Source organism: Vipera berus (assembly GCF_964194415.1).
Source record: "Vipera berus genome assembly, chromosome: 1".
NCBI classification, from domain to species: Eukaryota; Metazoa; Chordata; class Lepidosauria; order Squamata; family Viperidae; genus Vipera; species Vipera berus.
Window position 1 is genome coordinate 68181579 of NC_138202.1, and position 24906 is coordinate 68206484.

At 39.8% G+C, this 24906-nt stretch overlaps 1 protein-coding gene across 1 annotated transcript in view; it reads left to right on the top strand.

Annotated features, from left to right (window-relative positions):
* Positions 1-24906, top strand: part of TYRO3 (TYRO3 protein tyrosine kinase) — a 72869-nt gene that overhangs the window by 39988 nt on the left and 7975 nt on the right. The window contains exons 6-15 of the mRNA XM_081313497.1: positions 609-724; positions 6985-7162; positions 8478-8620; positions 10835-10979; positions 11655-11784; positions 12659-12756; positions 13887-13982; positions 15403-15483; positions 16185-16277; positions 16967-17088. Of these exons, the coding sequence (XP_081169623.1) occupies positions 609-724; positions 6985-7162; positions 8478-8620; positions 10835-10979; positions 11655-11784; positions 12659-12756; positions 13887-13982; positions 15403-15483; positions 16185-16277; positions 16967-17088 (1202 nt within the window). The remainder of the gene's footprint in view (positions 1-608; positions 725-6984; positions 7163-8477; positions 8621-10834; positions 10980-11654; positions 11785-12658; positions 12757-13886; positions 13983-15402; positions 15484-16184; positions 16278-16966; positions 17089-24906) is intronic.

Below are 24906 nucleotides of genomic sequence, written 5' to 3' on the forward strand. Positions count from 1 at the left end.
AGATTAGGAACCGAAAGATGTGAGTGCTAGGCCCATTTTAGGCATAAAGCCGCCTGGGTGACCTTGGTCCAGTCACTTTTTTCAGTCCTAGGAAGAAAGCAACGGCAAGCCAGCCAAGGATTTGCCAAGAAAACTGCAGGGATTTGTCTACGTACTAGTGACACGCCAAGAGTTGGACACAACAGAATGGAAGAAAATGTTTGTTTGTGTGTGTGTGTGTGTGTGTGTGTGTGCGCGTGCGCGCGTGTGTTATAGGAGACACATGCAAGTATGACATGGAGGTAGTACTGTGCCGGAAAAAAAAAAACATGTTACTCGAAAGGTTTAAGAAATGTCAGACTACTATCACTTGACTCTCAAATTCCATAACAGAATGTTTTTGAAAGCAACAAATGTTCATTATTTTCTGTTTAACCATCAACTTGGAAAAAAGATATTCAGTGTTAATCGGGATTTATAATGTCATGAGCAGGCTACCTCTGTTCATTCATAGCTCAATTAGCACCTCTAAGGGATGTTGTCCAAATTCCCAGACTGTAGCACTTGCACATTTCTATGTAAATAATTGCTCAGTTTTGCATATGTTAAAAATCTTCCTTCTGTTTCAGGGATCCCTTTTCCACTTCTCAATGTGACAGTCACTAAGATCACCAGCAACAATGCCAGTGTCATTTGGCAACCAGGATTCGATGGCCTTTCCCCCCTACATTCTTGTACAGTACAGGTATGAAACGATTACATATATGTCCTCTCCAAACTAAACTGCTAAACCTTAGTTTTACACGACAGAACTAGTTTTCCAGTATGGGTTTCCACTGTTCTTTATGAAGTCCCCATTAATTAATCTAATGTTATTTGCTTGACTTTGTCACAAGCAGCAGACTAGTAAAAAAGCTAATCAGCATTCAAGCAGACCTCTAATTCTGTGTCCAGTCCTTTGATAAAATGCTAAGGATCAGAATGAAGTTATTGTGGGGAAAATAGGAGGAAAGAGTATTGGGAATGTTCACCACCTTGAATTATTTATAAAAATAATAAAGGTGGCATTAAAAAAATCTAAGATAAATAGATGAGAGAGAGAGAAAGGGAGAGAGAGAGCAAGAGAGAGATGGATGGATGGACGGACAGAGAGGCAGACAGACAGATGACATGAAGCTCTTTCTTGGAAGAGGGGACCCTGAGCCAAATTGGAATTGGTATATCTTTAAAACTATACTGCAGGAAAGGGGAGGAACAAGAACATTCCTGGATGTAAGAGTTCTTGTCAGTGAGAAACATTTGGCCCATAACTCCATAGGAAACATTATAAGGCATTTCTGAAGCTATATTGTTGTGGAGCTCCAGGGAGAAATATATAAATCACGAACGAAACATTTCGTGTTGAGTTTCAGATGAAGACAGAGAACATAAGGGATTTTCTGCTTCAAGTACAGTTGTTGTTGGGAATATTGCAGAAAGGCTGAGGAACATGTGCCTGCTCCTGCTATGTCTCAAGCATCAAATACTCTGAGGCCAGTCCCAACAGGAATCACTGAACAATAGGCAATAACAGGCTTTGCAACCTGATCATGCATTGGAACAATTGATTGTGGTAATTGCTTCTCAGATTGAACCAGTTCACACAGTTCTCCAATATGCTGTTGTCAAAACTGAGTTTCAGGTGTCCCTGAAGCAGAAATACTAGGGGCCAAAATCCTGAGGGTGTGGCCCCACAATAAGAAAAAGCAGCATGCAAAACAAGGGTGGAGATCTTTTTCACTTTGAGGCTTACAGTACATACACTCATAAGATGTGCATTCATTCCGTGGCTGCATTCCAGCAATGGGCAGGTCAAAGCCAAAATTGGGGTTGACCAAAGCAACACCTACGAATGCCTTTCATACTTATACTCACTCTGAAATGAAGAAGCTGATACTTAATTTACACCATGGAGATACTGTCTGCAGGAAAGAAGACCATGTGAAATAACATTTGCAGTTGTTAGATTTCTTCTAAAATTCAAATATACATTGTAGAAGTTCTCCTAAGTTTTTAATGTTGAGATAACCTTGGTGATAGCAGTTATTTTTTCTGAGATGATCTGTTCTACCAACTGTGGTCCTGTCTAGAGAAGGTCTATGCATGGATTTAACATTTAGGTTGGACTACTGTAATTTACTCTACCTGGGTTTGTTTTTGAAGATGTTTTGGAATTTTCTGCTGATGAGAAAGTGGCTAGATTTATTTGGTCAGAAGTTGCCTGTATTCTGCAAAGTTTTGTGGGGCATAAATTCAAAATCCCGTTGCCACTACTCCAAAATTATAAATTTAGACCTTGTATACTGAGGTTGTCCCCTCTCTAGTTCTTCTTGTGGTAGGCAAAGAGGAGTATTATAGCCAGTCTCTTTGTTTACTGTCAGTGGATCATTCAACATTTTGTTTAACAAGAGCACATTGTTTGAATAGATTATATGATTCTGCTGGTTTTCGTGCAAACCAACGTCTGCTTTTCCTGCATTGGATAAGGAGTGCACATTTTTCTCCTTCTGTCCTGGCAACTTTTTACAGAGGCACAACTGAAGCTTTTTAACAAACTGCATCACTGCTTGGTTTGGTGGTAGCAGTGCTTCAGATAGAAGTTCCATACAGAGGGTGGTAAGGACAGCTGAGAAGATTATAGGAAGCTCACTTTCCATTATTCAGGAACTGCTTATAAGTGCTATGTGCTTAGAGCTCGAAGCATTGTTAGAGACCCTGCACGCCCACTTCACAGTCTGTTTCTGTTGCTCCCCTCTGGGAGGAGGTTTAGAAGTATTTCTAGCAGGACTACTAGCTTCTACAACAGCTTTGTTCCTTATGCCATCCATCTTGTAAATTTGCAGGATTCTTTTTTCTCGCCATGTATATGTATACATCTGAACTAGACTGTGTTGTTTCTCTGTGTTATATATGTGTGGTATATGGTTATATGCATAATCTTTTGTTATGTTTATATATTGGAGGTGGTTACTCTTTGAGGGCTGAATGTAATGAAATTTCACTTTCATGTATGCTGATTAGTATACATTTAAAGTGACAATAAAGTTTATTCTATTCTATTCTATTCTATTCTATTCTATTCTATTCTATTCTATTCTATTCTATTCTATTCTATTCTATTCTATTCTATTCTATTCTGTTGAAAGGTTCAGAACTTCACATTTATGGTCAGAATTATTTTCTTTTTTTACGTGGTTTGCCAGCACAGGAATCTCTCCAGTTTGTTATCTTTCTGTCCTCTTATAGGACGTTCTCACTTAACTCTTCACTTGCCTTACTAGGGTGTAAGTACTCTATTGTTTCATCACATTGGTCACCCAAGTAACAATGGGTTCAGATGACACTGGTACTTTCACTAGCTGCTCTGGTTGCCATTGAACTCTCATTTTGGTTCAAAGTACTGGTTAGGCTCTAAAACTGAAATGGTCTGAGGCCACGTTCTTCAAAGGATTTTTCATCTGCATTTAGACTTACAAGGTTTGTCTGAAAGCCCCATGCTGAGCTGCCTAACTCTGAAACAAATGCAAGGGGAAAATCCCTTTCAGCTGTCTTCTGTTGGGTGAAATCCCTTCCTTTCAGGCCTGGGAAATCCTGTAAAGCTCACTTATTCCCAGTGACTTACTCTTGAACTTGTTGAGTTGGCATGATAAATGTAACTCTTCCTGGATTTTTAAACTGGACAATTAAATTTTATTTGCTAGTTCCTACAGCTTATTTAGGCATTGAAGATTTCTGCTATGTCTATTTCTTGAATTCTTGAAAAATTGCCTGAAAAGGTTTTACCATAGAATGAAGAAAGGATTGGTAAATGATAATGTCTGATGATAGCATCATACAAATATAGGTATTGTTGTTGTTAGCTGCAAAGTCGTGTCTGACCCATCGCAACCCCATGGACTACGTTCCTCCAGGCCTTCCTGTCCTCTACCATCTTCTGGAGTCCATTTAAGCTCACGCCTACTGCTTCAGTGACTCCATCCAGCCACCTCATTCTCTGTCGTCCCCTTCTTCTATTGCCCTCAATCTTTCCCAGCATGAGGCTCTTCTCCAGTGAGTCCTTCCTTCTCATTAGGTGGCCAAAGTATTTGAGTTTTAGCTTCAGGATCTGGCCTTCTAAAGAACAGTCAGGGTTGATGATCTCTAGGACTGACCTGTTTGATCGCCTGGCAGTCCAAGGGACCCGCAGGAGTCTTCTCCAGCACCATAGTTCAAAGGCCTCAATTCTTTGGCGCTCAGCCTTTTTTATGGTCCAACTTTATAGGTATACACAGGAATTTATAGGTATATACAAATATAGGTATACACAGTATATATTTAGATCTGTTGGCCACCAATCGCTGCAACTTATGTACTTGTATCAGATATTGGGATGCAAGTACATAATTTACATGATGAGCTTATACACCCACGATATCATGGCTTATGGTAGACACTACTGCTAAAGATGCTGATTGCGAAGAGTTAGGTTTGGAAAAGCTTCCTATAGTCCTCAACAGAAAGTGCTTTTCAAGCCTCTTTGACAATACAGTTTTGGAAGACCAATTGCAGTCCAGGAGGAAGTAAAAATTAACTCTTCCCTTCCAGCAGCAACTCAGCTATCCACATGCTAGAAGCAGTCTTTTTCCCCCCAAGAAAATATTCAAGCCATTTTCTTCTTTTTTAGCACTATGATTAATTTTGAGCTTAACATTTTTAGCTGTGATTTTTATCTCTTCCTTTAGCGTAACACAAGTAGTAAAAAAAAAACTATTAGTGCCAATGCACGGCTAAAGATCCTTCTGATTGGCTAGGCAAGAAATGGCAAGAATAGCTTTCCAATGAGACAGAAAAATCAGCTAAGTAGATTTATTGTTGAAGAGCTAATAAAGCCATTATAAAAAAAATCAGGAATTTTCATGGGGTACAGTGGGCTAGAAGCAGGAAAGATAATTTCACCTGTGTTTTGTTTTGGAAATGTTCTGGTCTGGCACGAAGCTGTTTACTTGTGATTTTGAGCCAAATGGCTGGGCTGGCGTTTTGCAATCCTTGAAGCAAATACTATATATATAGACTGAAGTAAATAGTATGTTTTATACTTCTTGCTGAGGAAAGCCATGAGTCAGCCTCGACAGATGAGTTCAGGACTGCAAATTTGTTATGGATTTAGTTCTTCAATCTGGGCATTTGTAAGGAGAGAGGAGAATTTCAGCTGAGAATTCAAGATCTTTTATTCTAAATGACCAGACTCATCTCTCTATAGATTAACGTAGCTATCCTGGACTTCTCCAGGGGGTTGTTATAGCAATCAGCATTCTTAAATTTTAAAAAAAGCCTTCTTCCAATATTTGAGTGATTGCATGATTAAGATAAAAATGTCTCCCTTGAGACATTGATTTGTGGTGACTGCATGGACACAACTATGATTAGGGCTAGTCAAGCTGACAGAACAAGGTGTTTGAGTGATGTTACAGAAACAGAACTGGGGAAGAAAGAAAGAAAAAGAGAATGGTTATTTTTAAAGCCTTGGTTTTTTTTAGATTCAACTCAGTCCTGTGATGGAGCCATGGGCTAAGCACAATTTTTCTAGGTGCTTTTGGCCGCCGCTTATGCTTAATCCTGAGGGACAAAGAAAACTGTAACTTTGAAAGCATGAACAACCAGGTAGAGGCTGTAATTTGTCTATTTTATTCTGTTTCATTAGAGATGCAGAATGCCCTCTTATCTATGACTTTCAAGAAACCAAAAAGCCCTTTGAGCTAATGGCACTACGCTCTACTCCCTGCATGCAGCCCTCTCTGCATCTTGTTTATTGCTGCTTTCTTGGGACACTTGACAGATCAGAATGAATTTCCTCTTGCACATTAGAATGCTGCCTGCTTGTACTAAGTACAGCCTATTCTTCCTAATGTGCACGTCCATCTGTCACTGCACACAGTGCTAATCTCTCTAAGTTCCAGGCTCCTTCCCACAACCTTTTTCCCCCCCACGGGTGAAGCTGGGAGAGAAGCAAATTGCAAACTTCTTAGACAGTGGATTCCATCCCCATCCCCCTTTACATCCATTGCTGTCCCATGCTGGGAGAAACAAAGAAGCATTTCATTCTCTGATCTGTGGAGTTTAGTGATCTGGCATAAAAAGATCAACTGGAGACAAGAGCTACCACAGCAAAGAAAGGCAAATATGCATTTATTTGTAAACATTGCTGCCCTCTGAGCCATCTTTCTACTACTAGCAGTCCCTGGTGCTTGCAGGAAAGGAAGGTTTGTTATTTTTCTAGGGCTGGAGAAAAGAGCTGAACGCATTCTTGTAAAGGCATCATTATGAAAAGCAGGCTCACTCATACTGATATCTCTAACCATAATGCATACAGTACAGAGGTATGCAGACTGCAGAGTCTGTTTCATTGGAGTTGATGCTGGAATAAAAGATATGTGTGCATTCCCTCCCAGCGTGAAATAAATGTGTTTTTTAAACAATAATTGTTTGAATAATTGAACAGGTTTCTCTTTGAAAATAAGAAAGAAGTATGCTATGAAAAAGGGAATCAATTAAAAAAAAAAGAAAGCAAAGTACAAAGCCCAGAGAGATAAAAAATAAACCTAGATGCAAGGTTTATTTTCATGTAGCAGCTTTCCTCCTCTTACTGATCTCCATAGGTGGCTGCAAATGCAAGAATCCTCACCTGTGAGATCTCACAACTATTGCAGACATATGAGTTTTCTCATTTTTCCATTAATGAAGTTAGTTGCAGTTTTACTGAGCTCTAAGATGGGGAGGAGGACATGGTTCAGGTTGTATTTACAGAATACATTTGTTTGTTCATCAAGACCCATGAGACATTGGCAGTAGCTTTCGAAATACTCTAGTCTCAAATACATCGTTTATTTAATGCAACTCTCCTAAGGATTTATGACTTTCTTCAGTGACACATTTTATGTGAAATCCATGAATCTGTTCATGTTTTTGGCTTTGTCCCTTTTTCAGCAGGTAGCTGAGCTGCAGGAAGAGGATGAGGTGGTCACAGAAGTTTTCTCTGTCCCTCCCTTTACAAGGGCTTTACCAGGTTTAAAGCACGCCACCAATTACAGTGTTCGAATCCAGTGCTCTAACGAGATGGGCAGCTCTCCTTTTTCAGATTGGGTCTATTTTCAGACCTTGGGATTAGGTAAGTCTTAGAGGGCTAGAGTGCATGGAACTCTTAAAAGATATTCTTCCCTGTTGAATCAGAAAACATTTGGATATCAGCAACTTTTTTGATTAATTGAACAACCCGTATTGCATGTCTGGTTAAACTAAGATTGCAAGCGACATGCAAAACTCAGTGCTGCTTCAAGCAAGCAAGCAATCATCTCCCTTTGTGGTTGTTGCTTTCTATTGTACAGTTAATTGGAAACTCTGGAACTGTTACTAGTTCTTCTAAGCATCTGGATAAAATAGGTGTTTCAGTGTTTAGAGCTTGTTGAAAAGGTGGGAAAACTTTTAGAAGACTGTGTAGAACTTAACTACGAATTTAATAAAGGTAAAGGTTCCCCCGCACATGCGTGCTAGTCGTTTCCAACTCTAGGGGCCGGTGCTCATCTCCGTTTCAAAGCCGAAGAGCCAGCACTTGTCCGAGGATGTCTCCATGGTCATGTGGCTGGCATGACTAGACGCCAAAGGCGCACAGAACGTTGTTACCTTCCCACCGTAGTGGTCCCTATTTTTCTACTTGCATTTTTACGTGCTTTCAAACTGCTAGGTTGGCAGAAGCTGGGATGAGTAACAGGTGCTTACTCTGTTACGCAGCACTCGGGATTCGACTTGCCAAACTGCCAACCTTCTGATCGACAAGCTCAGCATCCTAACTGTTAGGCATATGGTGTTAGCCTACAATGTTGGGTTGAAAATATATTAACCATAATGCTATGTCTTTAAGTTGTTAATTGGCCAATGGGTGTGTAAGTGTTCTCATGGCCATAAGAGGAAGCTAGGAACGTAGCTTCTCTCTCTCTCTGAATTCACTGCTCTCTACTATTACTGTTTTTGCTCTGCTGTTGGTTTTCTACTGTTGTAAACCTGAACTGTGTATTGACCTCTGGACCGGTAAGAAGACTTTGTATTTTGGATTACTCCTTGGACTGTTGCTATTGTTTATGGCCTGTACTGTTTATTTTTGACTGTGCATTTTTGTTTTTACACCACCTCAAAGTAAAATACTGTTTGCTTTTACAACTCAGTGTACTCCTGTGTGTGACTCTTGCTGCTCTCAGTACCCTTCCTTGTCTGTGCAACTCTTTGGTAGCACAAGGAGACCTCTGCACAACAAATTCCTTAACACTAACCCACTGAGCCACTGCATCCCTACGAATTTAATAAATGATTATTATTAGCATATAGGATATTTGAGTTTCCTAAAACTCTTCTGTCCTTTGAGGCCTACCATTCAGTAGCGCTCTTTTAAACAACACAACATATACATTGTGATTTTCTTTCCCTTACAGCTCCAAATTGTACTCCACAAAATGTACACATTATCCAAAGAGACTCTTGTCTGATTTTGGAATGGGAAGCAGTAGCTCCAGAAATGTTTGGGGAGAATGCCTTAGGATACAGGTTGGAATGGAGCCAAGATAACATAACTCAGGTAATAAACCGAGAAACATATGATGTTGGTGGAGCAGGACAAAGTCTATTTAGGAGAACATTTTCTAATCTTATAGCTTGCAGATGGATTGCTCTTCAATTCCCATCATCCTTTAGCTAGCTAGTGGTCAAGCAGGAAAATATAGTAATGACTGTCCAATATGCTTAAATGCCCAAACACAGAAGTTTAAATAACCCATTGATCCTTATTACCAGTGATAAATGTTCTTACCTTCATAAATTGAAAATGCTGCTAATAGATTTCACTGCATCTTGTGGCAATGAGTTCTAAAAAGAAATAATTTGAACAATTAAAAGACCAGTTTGGTTAGAATGAACTGCCAATAAAAGCAGATGAGTCTCCATGTTGGTAAGATGTGTATTCACAGATTTGTATTTTTATGTTGGCAGTTGCAAAAATTATCACACTAAATATATGGCTGCTGTTTGTTGCATACAAATTGAGTAGTGGTGTTCAGTTTTGCAGTGAGAAATGTTTCTTTGTGTACTGTTTGTGTATTTAGTGTGCATCTGGTTTTATTTAACTTGTTGATTAAGGCTGGAGAAGTATGCTCTCCTCAAAAAATAAAAGAAATACTTAAAAAAGTGGAGGCATTTCAAACATGACCCCAAAAGGGTAACACTGTCTTGCACAGATATAGTTCATATTGTCACAGACAGACTTGGATTTAGTCTTGGGGAGCATAAATTAAAAACCTAGCAACCCTGATAGAATAGATTTGCTAGTATGACTGAAAGCAAGAAATATTAGGGATTGAAGAAGTAATGCTAGTTCTTTTAATTTAAGGTATACCTGAATGTAGGAAGCCTTAATATTTTCATGCTTGGGATGGGCTTCTGTTCACTGCAGCTTAGATATTAGACATGCATATTGTATTTGCTCTTTGGACTGCAAAAACTGTGTAAGGAATAGGACCGCAAGACTAAAAAATTGTCTGCCTCAACGTGAACTTTCTGGCTGAATGCCCTACTTCACATTCTCTTTTACCAGTAAGAGACTGATGATCACTTGTTCTGTTATCTACTACTACTGATTCTTGTGAATTGTAATGCCAGATATAAGTAGTATTTTTTACCCAAGTTTTTTAATTTAGGAATGATAGGACTATTACCTACCAATGCGTTTGGTCAGCTATTTTTAGGAAACCAAATCGGGGTTCTGTTAACTGTTGCTAGACTGCTCCTTTCTTTTAATAACAATAGTAATAGTTTGCTGATACAGCAAACAATTGAGCTATCAAGTAGCCCCAGTCAAACATACACCAATCATATGTGACCTGGAGAAGAACCAGGAGATATCTGGGAAGGGAGATTTAATTCTTATGATGATGGAATTACTTCCATTATTGCGTGGATGACATTTTATTTCTAAACTAGAAAATAATATTTTGTGTAGTAATTCTACTCTTACATAGATACAAAGTAGGCTCTGCTCAGAGACTGCATTTCAGTTGTGCAATAAATAATGCGTCAATTTGGTATAAAACCAGCCATCAGTTATTTACTATGTAACTGTATGAAGACTGTGCATGAGTTTTGATTTCCAAGCTTTGAAGAATTTATTTTATGAAAACCACTGAATTTCATAAAGGTGGGAAATTAGGCAATGACAGCAAGCCAGCTGCATTCATCCACTGAATTGCCATAGAATAGCCTTTGCTTATTAACCCAGACAGAGCAGGCAAGCATGGGCTGTACAGGAGATGCTGGAAGCACAAATAACTTCTTAAGTTAATCCAAGCTACCGTCTTTTGGACAGGACAAATACAGTAGTAGTAGTAATAGAAGTAATAGCACTAGTACTAGCACTTAGATTTATATACCACTTCACAATGCATTACAGCCCTCTCTAAGCGGTTTACATAGTCAGCATATTGCCCCCAACAATCTGGATCCTCATTTTACTGACCTCGGAAGGATAGAAGGCTGAGTCAACCTTGAGTCAGTCATAATCAAACTGCTGGCAGTCGGCAGAATTAGCCTGCAATATTGCATTCTAACCACTGCGCCACCACCGCTAACAACAACAACAACAACAACAACAACAACAACAATAATAATAGACTGCAATGAACCATAATTCCAGGATTATTGGATAACTTGGAACAGAAGAAATTGATTTTCTGATTCAGAGGTAATAATGAACAAGTGTCACTTGAATGATGATACACCATTTATGTTTTTTTGTTTATAGGGGGAAATGATTGTGAAGGAAGCAAGAGCTAACCTTTCTATGTGGAATCCCTTAAAAGACCTTATGATCAAGGTCTGTATACTCAGTTCAGCTGGTTGTGGACCTTGGAGTGAGCCTTTATTGCTTTCATCCCAAGATTTAATAGGTAAGTGGCAAATGCAGGAAGCGTTTGTGTTTGAGGAAAATGGGCTGTTGTTAATATGGTGCATCAGATGAGGAATAGTGAGGGAGCTGGTACTATTGTATTTCTCTGGCTGTGCTCTTTCCAGTATTGCCAGCTGCATTTGTATTATGTTCTTACAGATAAGAACCAAATAGCTTCAAATAATCTAACAGAAGCAGGGACTGGCTGGGACTATTACAAATTTTCTGTGTAAAGGAAAGTTTGACATCAATACAATACAAATGGCTCCCTTACCATTTGTTTGATGTTAATGTATTATTAAAAAATAAATGAAAAAAATGAAAATGAAAATAAATTAAAATAAAATCTGTGTGATATGGCCTAGATTAATAGAAATAATATTTTCTGCATTTGAGTCCCCCCCCAAATGGTTTATAAGGATTCTCAGATCAAAGTATCTGACAGTTTTGGCTCTTCTGTTCTAATGATGGCTAGCCCAGAAACTGACCAGATGGAGATGTGCCACATCAAACCTTGCAGAACAGCAGCTTTGGCTGTGTTGCTAAATCAATTTAGAGTTATTTAGTATATGACTAGTGGACCTCCTTCTAGAGCTAAAGCTCTTTCATGGAGAGAAATGTCTATATGCTAAACATATTTAGCTTTTTTTTCACAAGGATTTTATTTTCTAAACAGGGGGGCAAAGGCAGCCTCTTTATGGAACATCCTGGGTTCCTGTGGTTTTAGGAATTCTGACTGCGCTGGTTACAGCAGTTGCCTTAGCCCTAATCCTTCTACGGAAAAGAAGAAAAGAAACGCGATTTGGGTAAAAGTCTTCTTTTGCTGTTTATCATCTCCACTGTAATTTCAGCATCCCTTTGTGCAGTGGTCCTCAAAATGTTGGCCCCTGATATGTCAGTGGGAATTCCTAGCCAGCATAGCCTTTAACTATGTAAAGCATTTCATTTTCACTTGATGTTTTGTATACTCTTTCATATTCTCTTTCATATTCTCTCTTTCTCTTCCTCTCCCTCCTCCCTTTCTCTCTTTCACATACACACACACACACACACACACATACACACACACAAACACACACACGTGGGTATGGAAAATATGATAGTCTTTGTCCTCCTGATTGAGAATTGCAACCTTAAAATATCTGGTTCGCAGAATGGAAAGACTGATTAGGTCAACAAATTGCCCTCCAGATAAACAACTTGTGGAATTGGCTTCAAGACTTTCCTGTGCCACTGACTGTATAACACACTGCCACTAAGATGGTAGGGAGAGAAAGAACCATAATGAAAGAGTGGCATAGCCAAGAAGAAGTGGTAGAGCAAGCCCTAGAGCAAGGGTGGGGAACTACGATCCTTTTATGACTTTGGACTTGTAACTCCCAGATTGTAACTCCCATTCAAGGGAAGTAGTTCAAATAATTCTTGAGCCAGCCATGAGTTCTCCAATTTTACCCTAATTTTTACCCTAATCCTAACCCTTCGGAAGTATGGAAGAGTTTTCCTGGGTGTTCTGATATTTTGCACTGCCTCAGAAAAAAAAAAGAAATAGTTACCAGGATAAAGAGGTTCTTAGCTGTTGTCTGTAGTAAATACATAAGTCAACTTAGGTTTGGTAGTACTTTGCACATTTCATGAGATGTTCTTTGCTTCCCTCCCTTCCCCTCCCCACCCCCCACTTAGTCAAGCCTTTGGCAGCGTGGTTGGAGGTGATCCTGTAGTCCATTTCAGAGCAGTGCGATCATTCAACCGAGAAGTCCCAGAGCTTATTGAAGTAACATGTAGGTAAAATATATGTGACTCTTTCCCTCAGCAAGTGTATTTCCATTCTCTTAGCTAAAGTGCTGTTCTCTTCCTCCATTAAACCATTTCCTAATAGTACTGCGATGATGATGATGATGATGATGATGATGATGATGATGATACATGTAATATCCTATTCATTTCCCAAATTAAAAGACTAAATAAGACTATGCCTTATGCAAAATTGGTACCCATGTTCCTTTGAACTCTATAGGGGGAAGGTCCTACAAAGCTGGATTTCCATGTCATCAAGGCCTTATTTTCATTCTGTTTCTTTTTAGCCGAATCCTGACTCTAATTATTTATGAGTAAAATGAATATCTTATGCACATTCATTAGGATATAAATCCAGCTGACAACAGAGGCCTTTGTTCTCAGATAAACTGGGGGGGGGGGGAAATGATCAAACTCTTAAGTAGTGATACACTTTTGTACTATATTTCAAATCAGAGTTCAGCTATTGTACTACTGTTTGGAACTTGATTATATCATAAAAACTATGGCTTGCCATCTTCAGACTGAAGCATAAATTGCTATCTTAGAGGTTGATTCATAGATATTGCTTAAAGCAGTCTTTTCCTACTTGTATTCTTCAGATTGTAACTCCCAGAATTGCCAGTCATTAAGTGGAGATGACCAGAATGGGAATGGCTGGATTTTAAACTCATATTTTTTATCATTCAAGGGAAGTAGTTCAAATAATATGAAACTCTGAAATTTTATAGCACTGAAAAAAGCAACTTTATTGTATCTTTGTTGCTTTATATCTGTTATGAGACTAAAGAAAGGAATTACGTCCTAGAGAGTAAGAGTGAATTTACTGTATTTCCAAAACAAGCTTGTTCGTTTTTCACACGCATTTACTTAATGTTCCTCAACCTGCTACCCTTCAGTGCATCTAGCCTTAATTCCTATGTTTTCCAGTCATGGAATCAAAGTTTGTGCTAGCCAAATATATTGGGAGCTTGTAATTTAACACATCTCAGTGCCCAAGCTGAGGGAACATTATTCTAAATTATATAACATTAACTTTATTTTGGATCAAGACAGTGATTAAAGCTAGACTGAATCCTGGTTAAGTTGCCCTTGTTCTCTTCTGTTTATCCAGTGGACAATATAGGAATCAGTGATGAACTGAAGATCAAACTGAAAGATGTCCTAATTCAGGAGCAACAGTTTACTCTGGGAAGAATGCTAGGCAAGGGTGAGTGGTCATCCAAAGCTTTACTTTGTTTAAACCCAATCCTATACAGTCGTTTATAAATATCTGATTTCTAAGGACTTAGTCACCCTAAATGGCAGTAATTTCAACTGATTGCAGCTAGGAACTGGAGCTTTAGATCGGGAATACTCAGTGCTTTTTTTGTAAAAGAAAAAGGTGCCGGAACTCACACATGTCATCCAACCCGCCTTGCCTACCCTACAAGGTTCCATCCAAAAAAGGTGCCGGAACCCCGTTCTGAGCATTCTATGAGAAAAAAAGCCCTGGGAATACTTATCATTCCATAGGTGCTTTTAGAAGAGAACTGAGGCTGACAGATTAAATTATATAGGGCTAAAAAATGCAAGTACTCGATGCCTGTAAATTGTGGTTATTAAATGCATTTCTGAGGGCATAAGGAACTTACCATATCAAAGAATATGAGAGACTTAGAAAAAACGAAGAAGAATAGCATAATAGTGGAACGGGAGAATGCATTTACAAAATGTGTGAAAGCTGCAGGAAATGAATAGAAACAAAGCTAATATGGAAGTAAAAAGTACAAGGGTTATGGCAGCAGAAATATTTTTGGAGCATCAAGAGAGGTTTAGGAAGATTATTGCTGTAGCTTTTTACTAGCACCCTATCAAACCTCCATTGTACATTCTACTCTTAATCCTAAAACAAACGAATCTTGCAGAAATGTCTTAAGATTTCTGCTTATTTGAAGGATCATTCACAAGAAAGATATATTTCAGTTTGGAGGAGATGGATAGATTATATTCAGAATAAATATGGGACTAAAAAGTTCCATTTAGCTTATGAGTAGATTTTAGAGGGATATTGTTACTAATTTTAGTGTTAGTACTTTGTATGTATCTATCTTAAAGGGGAGTTAAAGCACATTATTTATTTATTTTTATTTATTTTAATTTCATTTATATCCCACCCTTCTCCGAAGACTCAGGGCGGCTTACAAGCTTAGCAGTAGCCTTCATTCTATGTATATGCCTGTTTATTAGGGCTTTCACACACCACCCCCCAAGCGGCATTATTACAAAGTCAGCTTAATTGCCCCCAACAATCTGGGTCCTCATTTTACCTACCTCGGAAGGATGGAAGGCTGAGTCAACCTTGAGCCTGATGGGATTATGAATTTGGTTAATTTTATATTATGGATAATTTTTAGTTAGAATATGATTATTATATCTATAACCCTGTATTTAGCTCTGGGAAGCGGGGGGGGGGAAAGGGGGGTGGTTTGGGGTGGGTGGGTTTTGGGGATATGTATTGTAAAAAAAAATTTTTTTTGGTAAAACTCTTTAATAATAATAATAATAAATCCTAAAATAAAATAACTGCAGTGAGCTTTTCCAATTTCCACCCTCCTTTACCTTACTTTTTTTTGTGTGTAATTTATTAGGGGAATTTGGTTCTGTCAGGGAGGGTCAGTTGAAAATGCCTGATGGCTCTCTCCAGAAAGTTGCAGTGAAAATGCTAAAAGGTGAGTAACTCTACATTATTTGAACTGTCTCCACGCCATTTTGTCACCATGAACCTTCCATCTTCTGAGTTTGTGTATTCTCACCAAACAATAGTCGGCCTTGCTTTTCCTTTTCCCTTTTCTTCATATTGCCTATAACTGACACACATTCCTTGAATGGGTATTTGTTTATTTCAATGTATATGGCCGCCCTTCTCACCAGCGCAGTTCTGGGCAGTGAACAATATAAGCATAAAAAGTAGAGATATAAGCATAACCAAAGCATAGCATCAAAACCAACAGCCTTCAGACTGACACCCTCTAGATATGTTGGGATTTTAATTCCCATATGCCCCACTCAGTATAGTGTAATGATGCTATACTCTATGGTTTCATTTCTATTCCATTTTTTTGTAACTTAAATGTTTGACAAATGTGATTCACAGTCTGCACATTAGCACTGGTAAATTAAAATATAACTAGTAACACTGTTCATATCCAGTCTGTTTGTTAATCTATTTGACTTATATTTAATGGCCAGTTCTATGGACTAAACAGACTGCAGTGTGCCTGTCTTGAACTTTTATTCATTTCACCTGTTTTACTAGTTTTTCAGCTTTTCCTGTAGACTCCCAACTGTTCTTTGTCCATTCTGCTCCTTTTCTTGAATACGCCCCCAATGAGTTTAAAAGAAATCTCAATAGTATTTCCCTTTATTTTAGCTGACATCTTCACTTCCAATGACATAGAGGAGTTCCTGAAAGAAGCTGCTTGCATGAAGGAGTTCGACCATCCACACATTACTAAATTAATAGGTGAGCACTAGAGGGTCCCAAACTATATAGTTTACAGTTTATTTGTAGAAGGAAATTTATTATTTTATTAAATCAATATGGCTGCCCTTCTCACAAATCCAACCCTGAATGGCTAGGAAGCTGTTAAAACAATAAAGAAGCAAGATTAGGAAAGAATTTAAAAAACAACAAGGGTTACCAAGAATAAACCCAAACAAAAGAATTATCACAGACTTTTAACAAGGGGCATCCCCACAATCATATGCTTGGCAACTGGTTCATATTTATGACCTTTGCTGTGACCTCCTGACAAGCAAAGTCAATGAGAAAGCCAGATTCACCTAACAACCAGGTTACTAACTTATCAACTGCGGTGATTCACTTAACAACTGTAGCAAGGAAGGTGGTAAAATGGGGCAAAACTCACTTAAAAAATGTCTCACTTAACAACAGAAATGTTGGGCTTAATTGTGGTCGTAAGTTGAAGACTACCTGTACTGCTGAATTATAACCTTGTGAAGCATAATAAGAATAGATGGGATTAATACATGGACTGGATCAAACCAAGAGTTTAGAAACGTTACTCTCTCAGGATGTAGTGTAATTTTCAGCATTTTGTGAAGAGGGATGTAGGCTAATTATTTATGATAATTTATTTCAGGTATAGTGGTGATTCTTGTTAATTGCACATTTCTGTTCTCTCGAACAAGGTGTCAGTTTGCGTAATCGGCCTAAAGGTCGCCTTCCAATCCCAATGGTTGTCCTGCCCTTCATGAAACATGGAGACCTTCACTCTTTTCTACTGATGTCTAGGATTGGAGAAAACCCCTTCGTAAGTTTTTTCTCTTAAGGCAGGGGTGTCAAACTCAATTTCATTAAGGGCCGCATCAGCATTGCGGTTGCCCTCAGGGGGCCGGGTAGGTGTGGCCAGGGTAGGCGTGGCCTACTGGGTGGGAGTGGCTAGAGTGTGTATGGCCTACTGGGTGGGCGTGGCCAGCTCTACATCGTTCGCATCAAGGGTGCCTATGGGAGCCTGGGCAGGAGTGGGACAGATCTGTGGGTCTCTGGCAGAAGGAGGGTCTCTGGGCCAGGGCCAAGGCAGTGGGGGCCGTTCCCTCACTGTTTCCAGGATGGCTTCGCGGGCCACAGGAAACCACTTCGCGGGCCGGATCCGGCCCCCGGGCCTTGTGTTTGACATGTCTGTCTTAAGGCAATACTGAGATTAATTGATCTTCTCTTGCTTACCCTGTAATTGTTGTCATGTATTGATTTGTTTAGTTGCTTGCTTGCTTGCTGTGCTGCTTACTCTATTTGCTGCTACAATTCATAAGGGTTCTGCACAGCTGGCATTCTCCTCCTCCAGTAAGATGGTTAAACATTAAAATTAAAAACAAAACAATAAAACAACTATTAACAATTACAACTAAAGTTATAAAAGATTTCAGCATCCAAGGGACAAGCATCAAAGCACACCAATAAAAGGACTTGTAGCTTATATCAGTTCTACTCTCAGAGTTTTCATAAACATCCAAGTGTTAATGGCTTTCTGGAAGCTTGTAAAAGTTTAAGGGGGAAGCTAACCCAAAATACGCAAATAAGGAAAGGGGGCTACATTTAAGACAGCCTGACCTCGTGACTCCTCAAGATGATTTATCCTTGAGAGATGGCTAAATTGTCTCTTTTGATTAAAGGAAAAAAACACAAACACTTTTATTTCTACGTGGAATCCATTCTGGACTTTGTGCTTGAGGTGGAAAAAAAATCGGCTTTACCGATTAGATAGATTTGTTGTTATCGAAGTGGCTAGTTTATACTGCTATGTAAAAGTAAAAAAGATGAGGTTTTATGTTAAAGTTCTATTTTACTGCACCAAAGGAAGTCGGAAGGCAACTCACACCCTGGTGGGTACCTCTTTACTCTCCTACCATCGGGTAGGAGATATAGAAGTATAGCCAGCCACACCAACAGGCTGAAGAACAGCTTCTATCCATGGCCTGTCAGGCTCCTGAACAGGAAATAACTCTATGTATGATTGACTTGAGAGGCCGGTGTGTTGTGCAATTAGCTCACATGGTGTAACAAGATGGTGGGTTTGTGGTCACTGTGAGTTGGGTGGGGCACGAAGAGAGGCTCAGCCAATCTCACTGTACACATGTTGTACTTTGATAATAAAGGTTCATTCACGGAAGTCAATGCCTTTTTTTCCCCCTTTGCTTTCCCCCACTTCTCTCTTCCTTTTCCCCTTCCCTATCTTTCCTACTCTTTGCTTTTGTATTTTCTTGGTATCTTGTACTATAAACTAACAAAATTTGATTTAAAAAAAGATGATCATCTTTGAGAGAAAAAAACTAAAGTGAATTTATTCTTAGGTAATATCATACTGGGCCAGTGGAGGAAAGCGCTATATTAGATAACCAAGTCCTGAGCGCTGTAGAGCTTTAAAAGTATCATTAACACCCTGAATTCCACCTGGAACCCAACAGAAAATCAGTGCAGCTCCAAAAGTAGGAGTGTAACTTGGGAGAAATTCAATTTTTGAGAGGATGTATTCTGAATCAGTTGAAGTTTCTGAGTAGTCATCAGGAGCAGCCCCTTGTAAAGCACGTTATAGTAATCTAAGTCTTACGTGGGCTCTTAATTATATGCAATGAAAATTGTTAACAGCTTCTGAACATGTAAACTATGTGTGGGAAGTCATCACTATTTTTAGAACCCCTTTGCTATCTGCCGTTAAATTTCAGTTTCAGAAATGCTAAATGTGCATTTCAGTGGTCAAGATCAGTGGGATTTTGTTGCCAATAGCCATAGAAGTGCCCTTTGCTAATTTTTGTATGTGTGCTGGAGAAAAGACATGGAAGTATGCCTCTAAAAGTGAATATATGCAGCTCAGGGCTGAACTAAGGAATCCATGGGGCTCTCTGACTTTAGTTATTTCCTTGCAGATGTTTCATTACTCGATTAAGTAACATCATCCATGCTAGAAGGGAGTGGGGTTTACTCTCAGTTTATATGCAAGTGGCTTCCTTGTCAGTGTTGGTGTGAATGTTTTTGATGATTCCTTGATTAGGCTGTTCTTTACTGTTTGATTGTCTGAGTTGGTAAACAACACCTTTATTGGGGGGGGTGTTTATAGCTTGCTTGTTGATCTAGTGTTAATGTTCGTGTTAATCTCTGCATATCTGGGTGTTGATTGCTGGTGAGGAGATTTTTGGTCTTTTTCTTTCCTTTTTTCTCTTTGAATGTCTCTTTTGAATGGTATGTAGATGTTGTTTACCCCTTCATGGATTACTGCCTTGTCGTGGCGAAGGGGCTTGCATAATTCAATGAAGCTATGAGCTATGCCGTGCAGGGCCACCCAAGACGGACAGGTCATAGCAGAGAGTTCTGACAAAACGTGATCCACTGGAGAAGGAAATGGCAACCCACTCCAGTATCTTTGCCATGAAAACCCTATGGACAGTACCAAAAGGCAAAATGATATGATGCTGGAAGATGAGCCCCTCAGGTCGGAAGGCGTCCAATATGCTACTGGGGAAGAGCAGAGGGCTAGTATTTGTAGCGCCAGAAAGAATGAAGCGACTGGGCCAAAGCCGAAAGGACGCTCAGCTGTGGATGTGTCTGGTGGTGAAAGGAAAGTCCGATGCTGTAAAGATTTTTTCTCCATAGGAACCTGTAATGTAAGATCCATGAATCAAGGCAAGCTGGACGTAGTCAAACAAGAGATGACAAGACTGAACATCGACATCTTAGGTATCGGCGAACTAAAATGGACAGGAGTGGGTGAATTTAATTCAGATGACCATCAGGTATACTACTGCGGGCAAGAATCCCTCAGAAGAAATGGAGTAGCCTTCATAGTCAATAAAAGAGTAGGAAAAGCAATACTGGGATACAATCCTCAAAATGACAGAATGATCTCAGTTCGAATCCAAGGCAAACCATTCAATATCACAGTAGTCCAAGTCTATGCCCCAACCACCGGTGCTGAAGAGGATGAAATTGACCGGTTCTATGAAGCCCTACAGCACCTTATAGAACTAACACCAAAAAATGATGTCCTTATCATCATGGGGGATTGGAATGCTAAAGTAGGAAGCCAAAAGATAAGCGGAATAACAGGCAAGTTTGGCCTTGGAGTACAAAATGAAGCAGGGCACAGGTTGATAGAATTTTGTCAAGAGAATACGATGGTCATAGCAAACACTCTTTTCCAACAACCCAAGAGACGGCTCTACACATGGACATCACCAGACGGTCAACATAGAAATCAGATTGACTATGTGCTCTGCAGCCAAAGATGGAGAACCTCTATACAGTCAGTAAAAACAAGACCAGGAGCTGACTGTGACTCAGACCATGAGCTTCTCCTTGCAAAGTTTAGGCTTAAACTGAAGAAAGTAGGGAAAAGCACTAGGCCACTCAGGTATGAATTAAATCATATCCCTGTTGAATATACAGTAGAGGTGACAAATAGATTTAAGGAATTAGATTTGATAGACAGAGTGCCTGAAGAACTATGGACAGAGGTTCGCAACATTGTACAACAGGTAGCATCCAAAACCATCCCAAAGAAAAAGAAATGCAAGAAAGCAAAATGGCTGTCTGAGGAAGCTTTGCAAATAGCTGAGGAAAGGAGGAAAGTGAAAGGCAAGGGAGAAAAAGAAAGATACACCCAATTGAATGCAGAATTCCAGAGAATAGCTAGAAGAGATAAGAATGCCTTCTTAAATGAACAGTGCAAAGAAATAGAAGAAAACAATAGAATAGGGAGGACCAGAGATCTTTTCAAGAAAATTGGAGAGATAAAGGGAATGTTTAATGCAAAAATGGGTATGATAAAGGACCAAAACAGCAGGGACCTAACAGAGGCAGAAGAGATTAAGAAGAGGTGGCAAAATTACACAGAAGAACTATACAAGAATGAGCTTAATGTCCCTGATAATCACAATGAGGTGGTCACTGACCTCAAGCCAGACATCCTAGAATGTGAAGTGAAGTGGGCCTTAGAAAAGCTGAGCAACAACAAAGCTAGTGGAGGTGACAGTATTCTAGCTGAGCTATTCAAAATCTTAAAAGACAATGCAGTAAAAGTGCTACACTCAATTTGCCAGCAAATTTGGAAAACTCAACAGTGGCCACAGGATTGGAAAAGATCAGTTTACATTCCAATTCCAAAAAAAGGCAGTGCCAAGGAATGTTCAAACTATCGCACCATTGCACCCATTTCTCATGCTAGTAAAGTTATGCTTAAACTCCTACAAGCTAGACTCCAGCAGTATGTGGATCAAGAACTACCAGAAGTACAGGCAGGATTTTGAAGAGGCAGAGGAACTAGAGATCAAATTGCCAACATATGCTGGATCATGGAGAAAGAGAGTTCCAGAAAAACATCTACTTCTGCTTCATTGACTATGCTAAAGCCTTTGATTGTGTGGATCATAACAAACTGTGGCAAGTTCTTAAAGACATGGCCGTACCAGACCATCTTATTTGTCTCTTGAGAAACCTATATGCGGGCCAAGAAGCAACAGTGAGAACTGGACACGGAACCACTGATTGGTTCAAAATTGGGAAGGAGTCCGGCAAGGCTGTATACTGTCGCCCTGCCTATTTAACTTATATGCAGAGCACATCATGAGAAAAGCAGGGCTAGATGAATCAAAAGTTGGAATTAAGATTGCCGGAAGAAATATCAACAACCTAAGATATGCAGATGATACCACTCTAATGGCAGAAAGTGAAGAAGAACTAAAGAGCCTCTTGTTGTGGGTGAAGAAGGAGAGTGCAAAGGTTGGGTTGAAACTAAACATTAAGAAAACTATGATCATGGCATCCGGCCCTCTCAATTCCTGGTAAATAGATGGGGAAGAAATGGAGGTAGTGACAGATTTTATTTTCCTGGGCTCCAAGATCACTGCAGATGGAGACTGTAGCCAAGAAATTAAAAGACGCTTGCTCCTCGGGAGGAAAGCCATGACAAATCTAGACAGCACACTAAAAAGCAGAGACATCACCCTGTCAACAAAAGTGTGTATAGTCAAGGCTATGGTCTTCCCAGTTGCAATGTATGGCTGTGAAAGTTGGACCATAAGAAAGGCTGAGCACCAAAGAATTGAGGCCTTTGAGCTATGGTGCAGGAGAAGACTCCTGCGAGTCCCTTGGACTGCAAGGCGATCAAACCGGTCAGTCCTAGAGGAGATCAACCCTGACTGCTCTTTAGAAGGCCAGATCCTGAAGTTGAAATTCAAATACTTTGGCCACCTAATGAGAAGGAAGGACTCATTGGAGAAGAGCCTAATGCTGGGAAAGATTGAGGGCAAGAGAAGAAGAGGACGACAGAGAATGAGGTGGCTGGATGGAGTCACTGAAGCAGTAGGCGTGAGCTTAAATGGACTCCAGAAGATGGTAGAGGACAGGAAAGCCTGGAGGAACATTGTCCATAGGGTCGTGATGGGTCGGACACGACTTCACAGCTAACAACAACAACACGTTTTGATTGCTGATTTGTCATCCATCATGTCAGGCTTCCAGGAATTCTTTAATATTCACAGACTTAGCTTGGTCTAGGATGAAAAAAAAATGTTACTTGCTAGCATTGACCTTTGCAAAGTCTTTGCACTCAGACTGATAATGCTGCAGTAGTGTTGTTTGGGTTTTTTATTGAAGTATTTTTCTCAGCCAGGTTAGAGCATATGCAATGCTTGGATTTGCTTAGTCAGGCCCTTAGAACAGTTGTAAGGACAAGGTTCGGCTGTAAGATATTTACTGGGAAGATTTTAAAGGACATACAGGAAAGGATTTTTTTTAAAAAACAAAAAACACATTCATTGATATTTGTAATCTACCTGTCACCAGTACATAACCAATATATTGTCACTGTTGCCAGCTATCTTACACAGCTAGAAACACCAAGCCCAGTGATGGCGAACCTTTTAGAGACCGAGTGCCCAAACTGCAACCCAAAACCCACTTATGTATCATCGATTGCTGGGTGGGCTTGGCCCTTTGGGTGAGCGTGGCTGCAGTAGTAGCTGCAGACTGGGTGGGACTAAAAAGTTCAGTCAATCAATTCCAACTTTGCAAAAACTTTTTTTTCCTCAAGAGAAGTTGAAATTGATTAATTGAACCTTTTTTTTTTTTTAGTACATGGCGGCAGAGGCCTAAAGCGAAAAGGTTTTATAAAACCCAGCTGAAGGCCTAAGACCAGGGCTTTTTTCCTCATAGAATGCTCAGAACGGAGTTCTGGCACCTTTTTTGGATGGAACCTTGTAGGGTAGGCAAGGCGGATTGTATGACATGTGTGAGTTCCGGCACCTTTTTCTTTTACAAAAAGAAGCACTGCCTAAGACTGGGGCGACGGCATGCATGCCCACAGAGAGGGCTCTGCATGCCACCTGTGGCACCTGTGCCATAGGTTCGCCACCACGGACCTAGCCATTGGAAAGCTTTCTCTCTTGCTGATGCCATGTTTCCCCCTCTGCAGTATTAGATGCTAAATATAAAAAAGTTTCATTGGCTGAAAGCATTTGGCCCCGTGACTCCAGAGAGGTAGAAACTACAGAATATGTCCTTCTTCACTGCTCTCTTTACGGAGACATTATAGATATCTGGTCGCCCAGATTTGGCCTATACCCGGATGCTACTTATAGACAAAATACCCCTTGTTACATGCATGCTACCACTTCACTGATATTAATAGATATCTTTATTTTCTTGTAATTTTAGATATCATACTCATATAATTTTAATGTTTACATTAAAGGTAAAGGTAAAGGTTCCCCCGCACATGTGTGTGCTAGTCGTTTCCGACTCTAGGGGCCGGTGCTCATCTCCGTTTCATAGCCGAAGAGCCAGCGCTTGTCCGAGGACATCTCCGTGGTCATGTGGCCGGCATGACTAGACGCCAAAGGCGCACGGAACGCTGTTACCTTCCCACCGGAGTGGTCCCTATTTTTCTACTTGCATTTTTACGTGCTTTCGAACTGCTAGGTGGGCAGGAGCTGGGACGAGTAACAGGCGCTCACTCTGCTACGCGGCACTAGGGATTCGACCCGCCAAACTGCCGACCTTCCGATCGACAAGCTCAGCGTCCTAACCCACTGAGCCACCGCGTCCCCTTATGTTTACATTATAATAGGCTATATCCTTGATTTAACATACTAGATGCTAGTTAGGTCATTTTTAAAATGTATTCTAACTCTCTTTTAAATTTTAATTCTCTCTTAAATTTTATTTCTTTGCAAGGGTCTTTGACTGCAGTAAATTGAATTGAAAATTGAGATTCATATTTGTACATTAACAGCTTATGGATTCTTAGAGCTGCAATTCTTTTTAGGAGAAAAACATGGATATCATTTAAATGAAGAAAGTTGTTGGGTGGCTTTTCCTACATTACGCTATTTGCTCTTCCAGGAGCAGGGTTCCTATTCACGTTTTGCTCAGTAGAGAAAGCATACAGCACAGAGTGAAAAGAAGCTCCTTCTCCTGATGTCCAGCTGCTTATGTGCAGGGAAATTGTTGTCATTTGGCCTATAAAATTACTAATGGAGAGAGCCTCTCTGCTTTCCACGTGATATTGATTCATTTAGTGAAAGACCAAAATTGCTTCTTTCCACAGTAGGATTTAAGATGTAAGATCTTTTTTATTTTC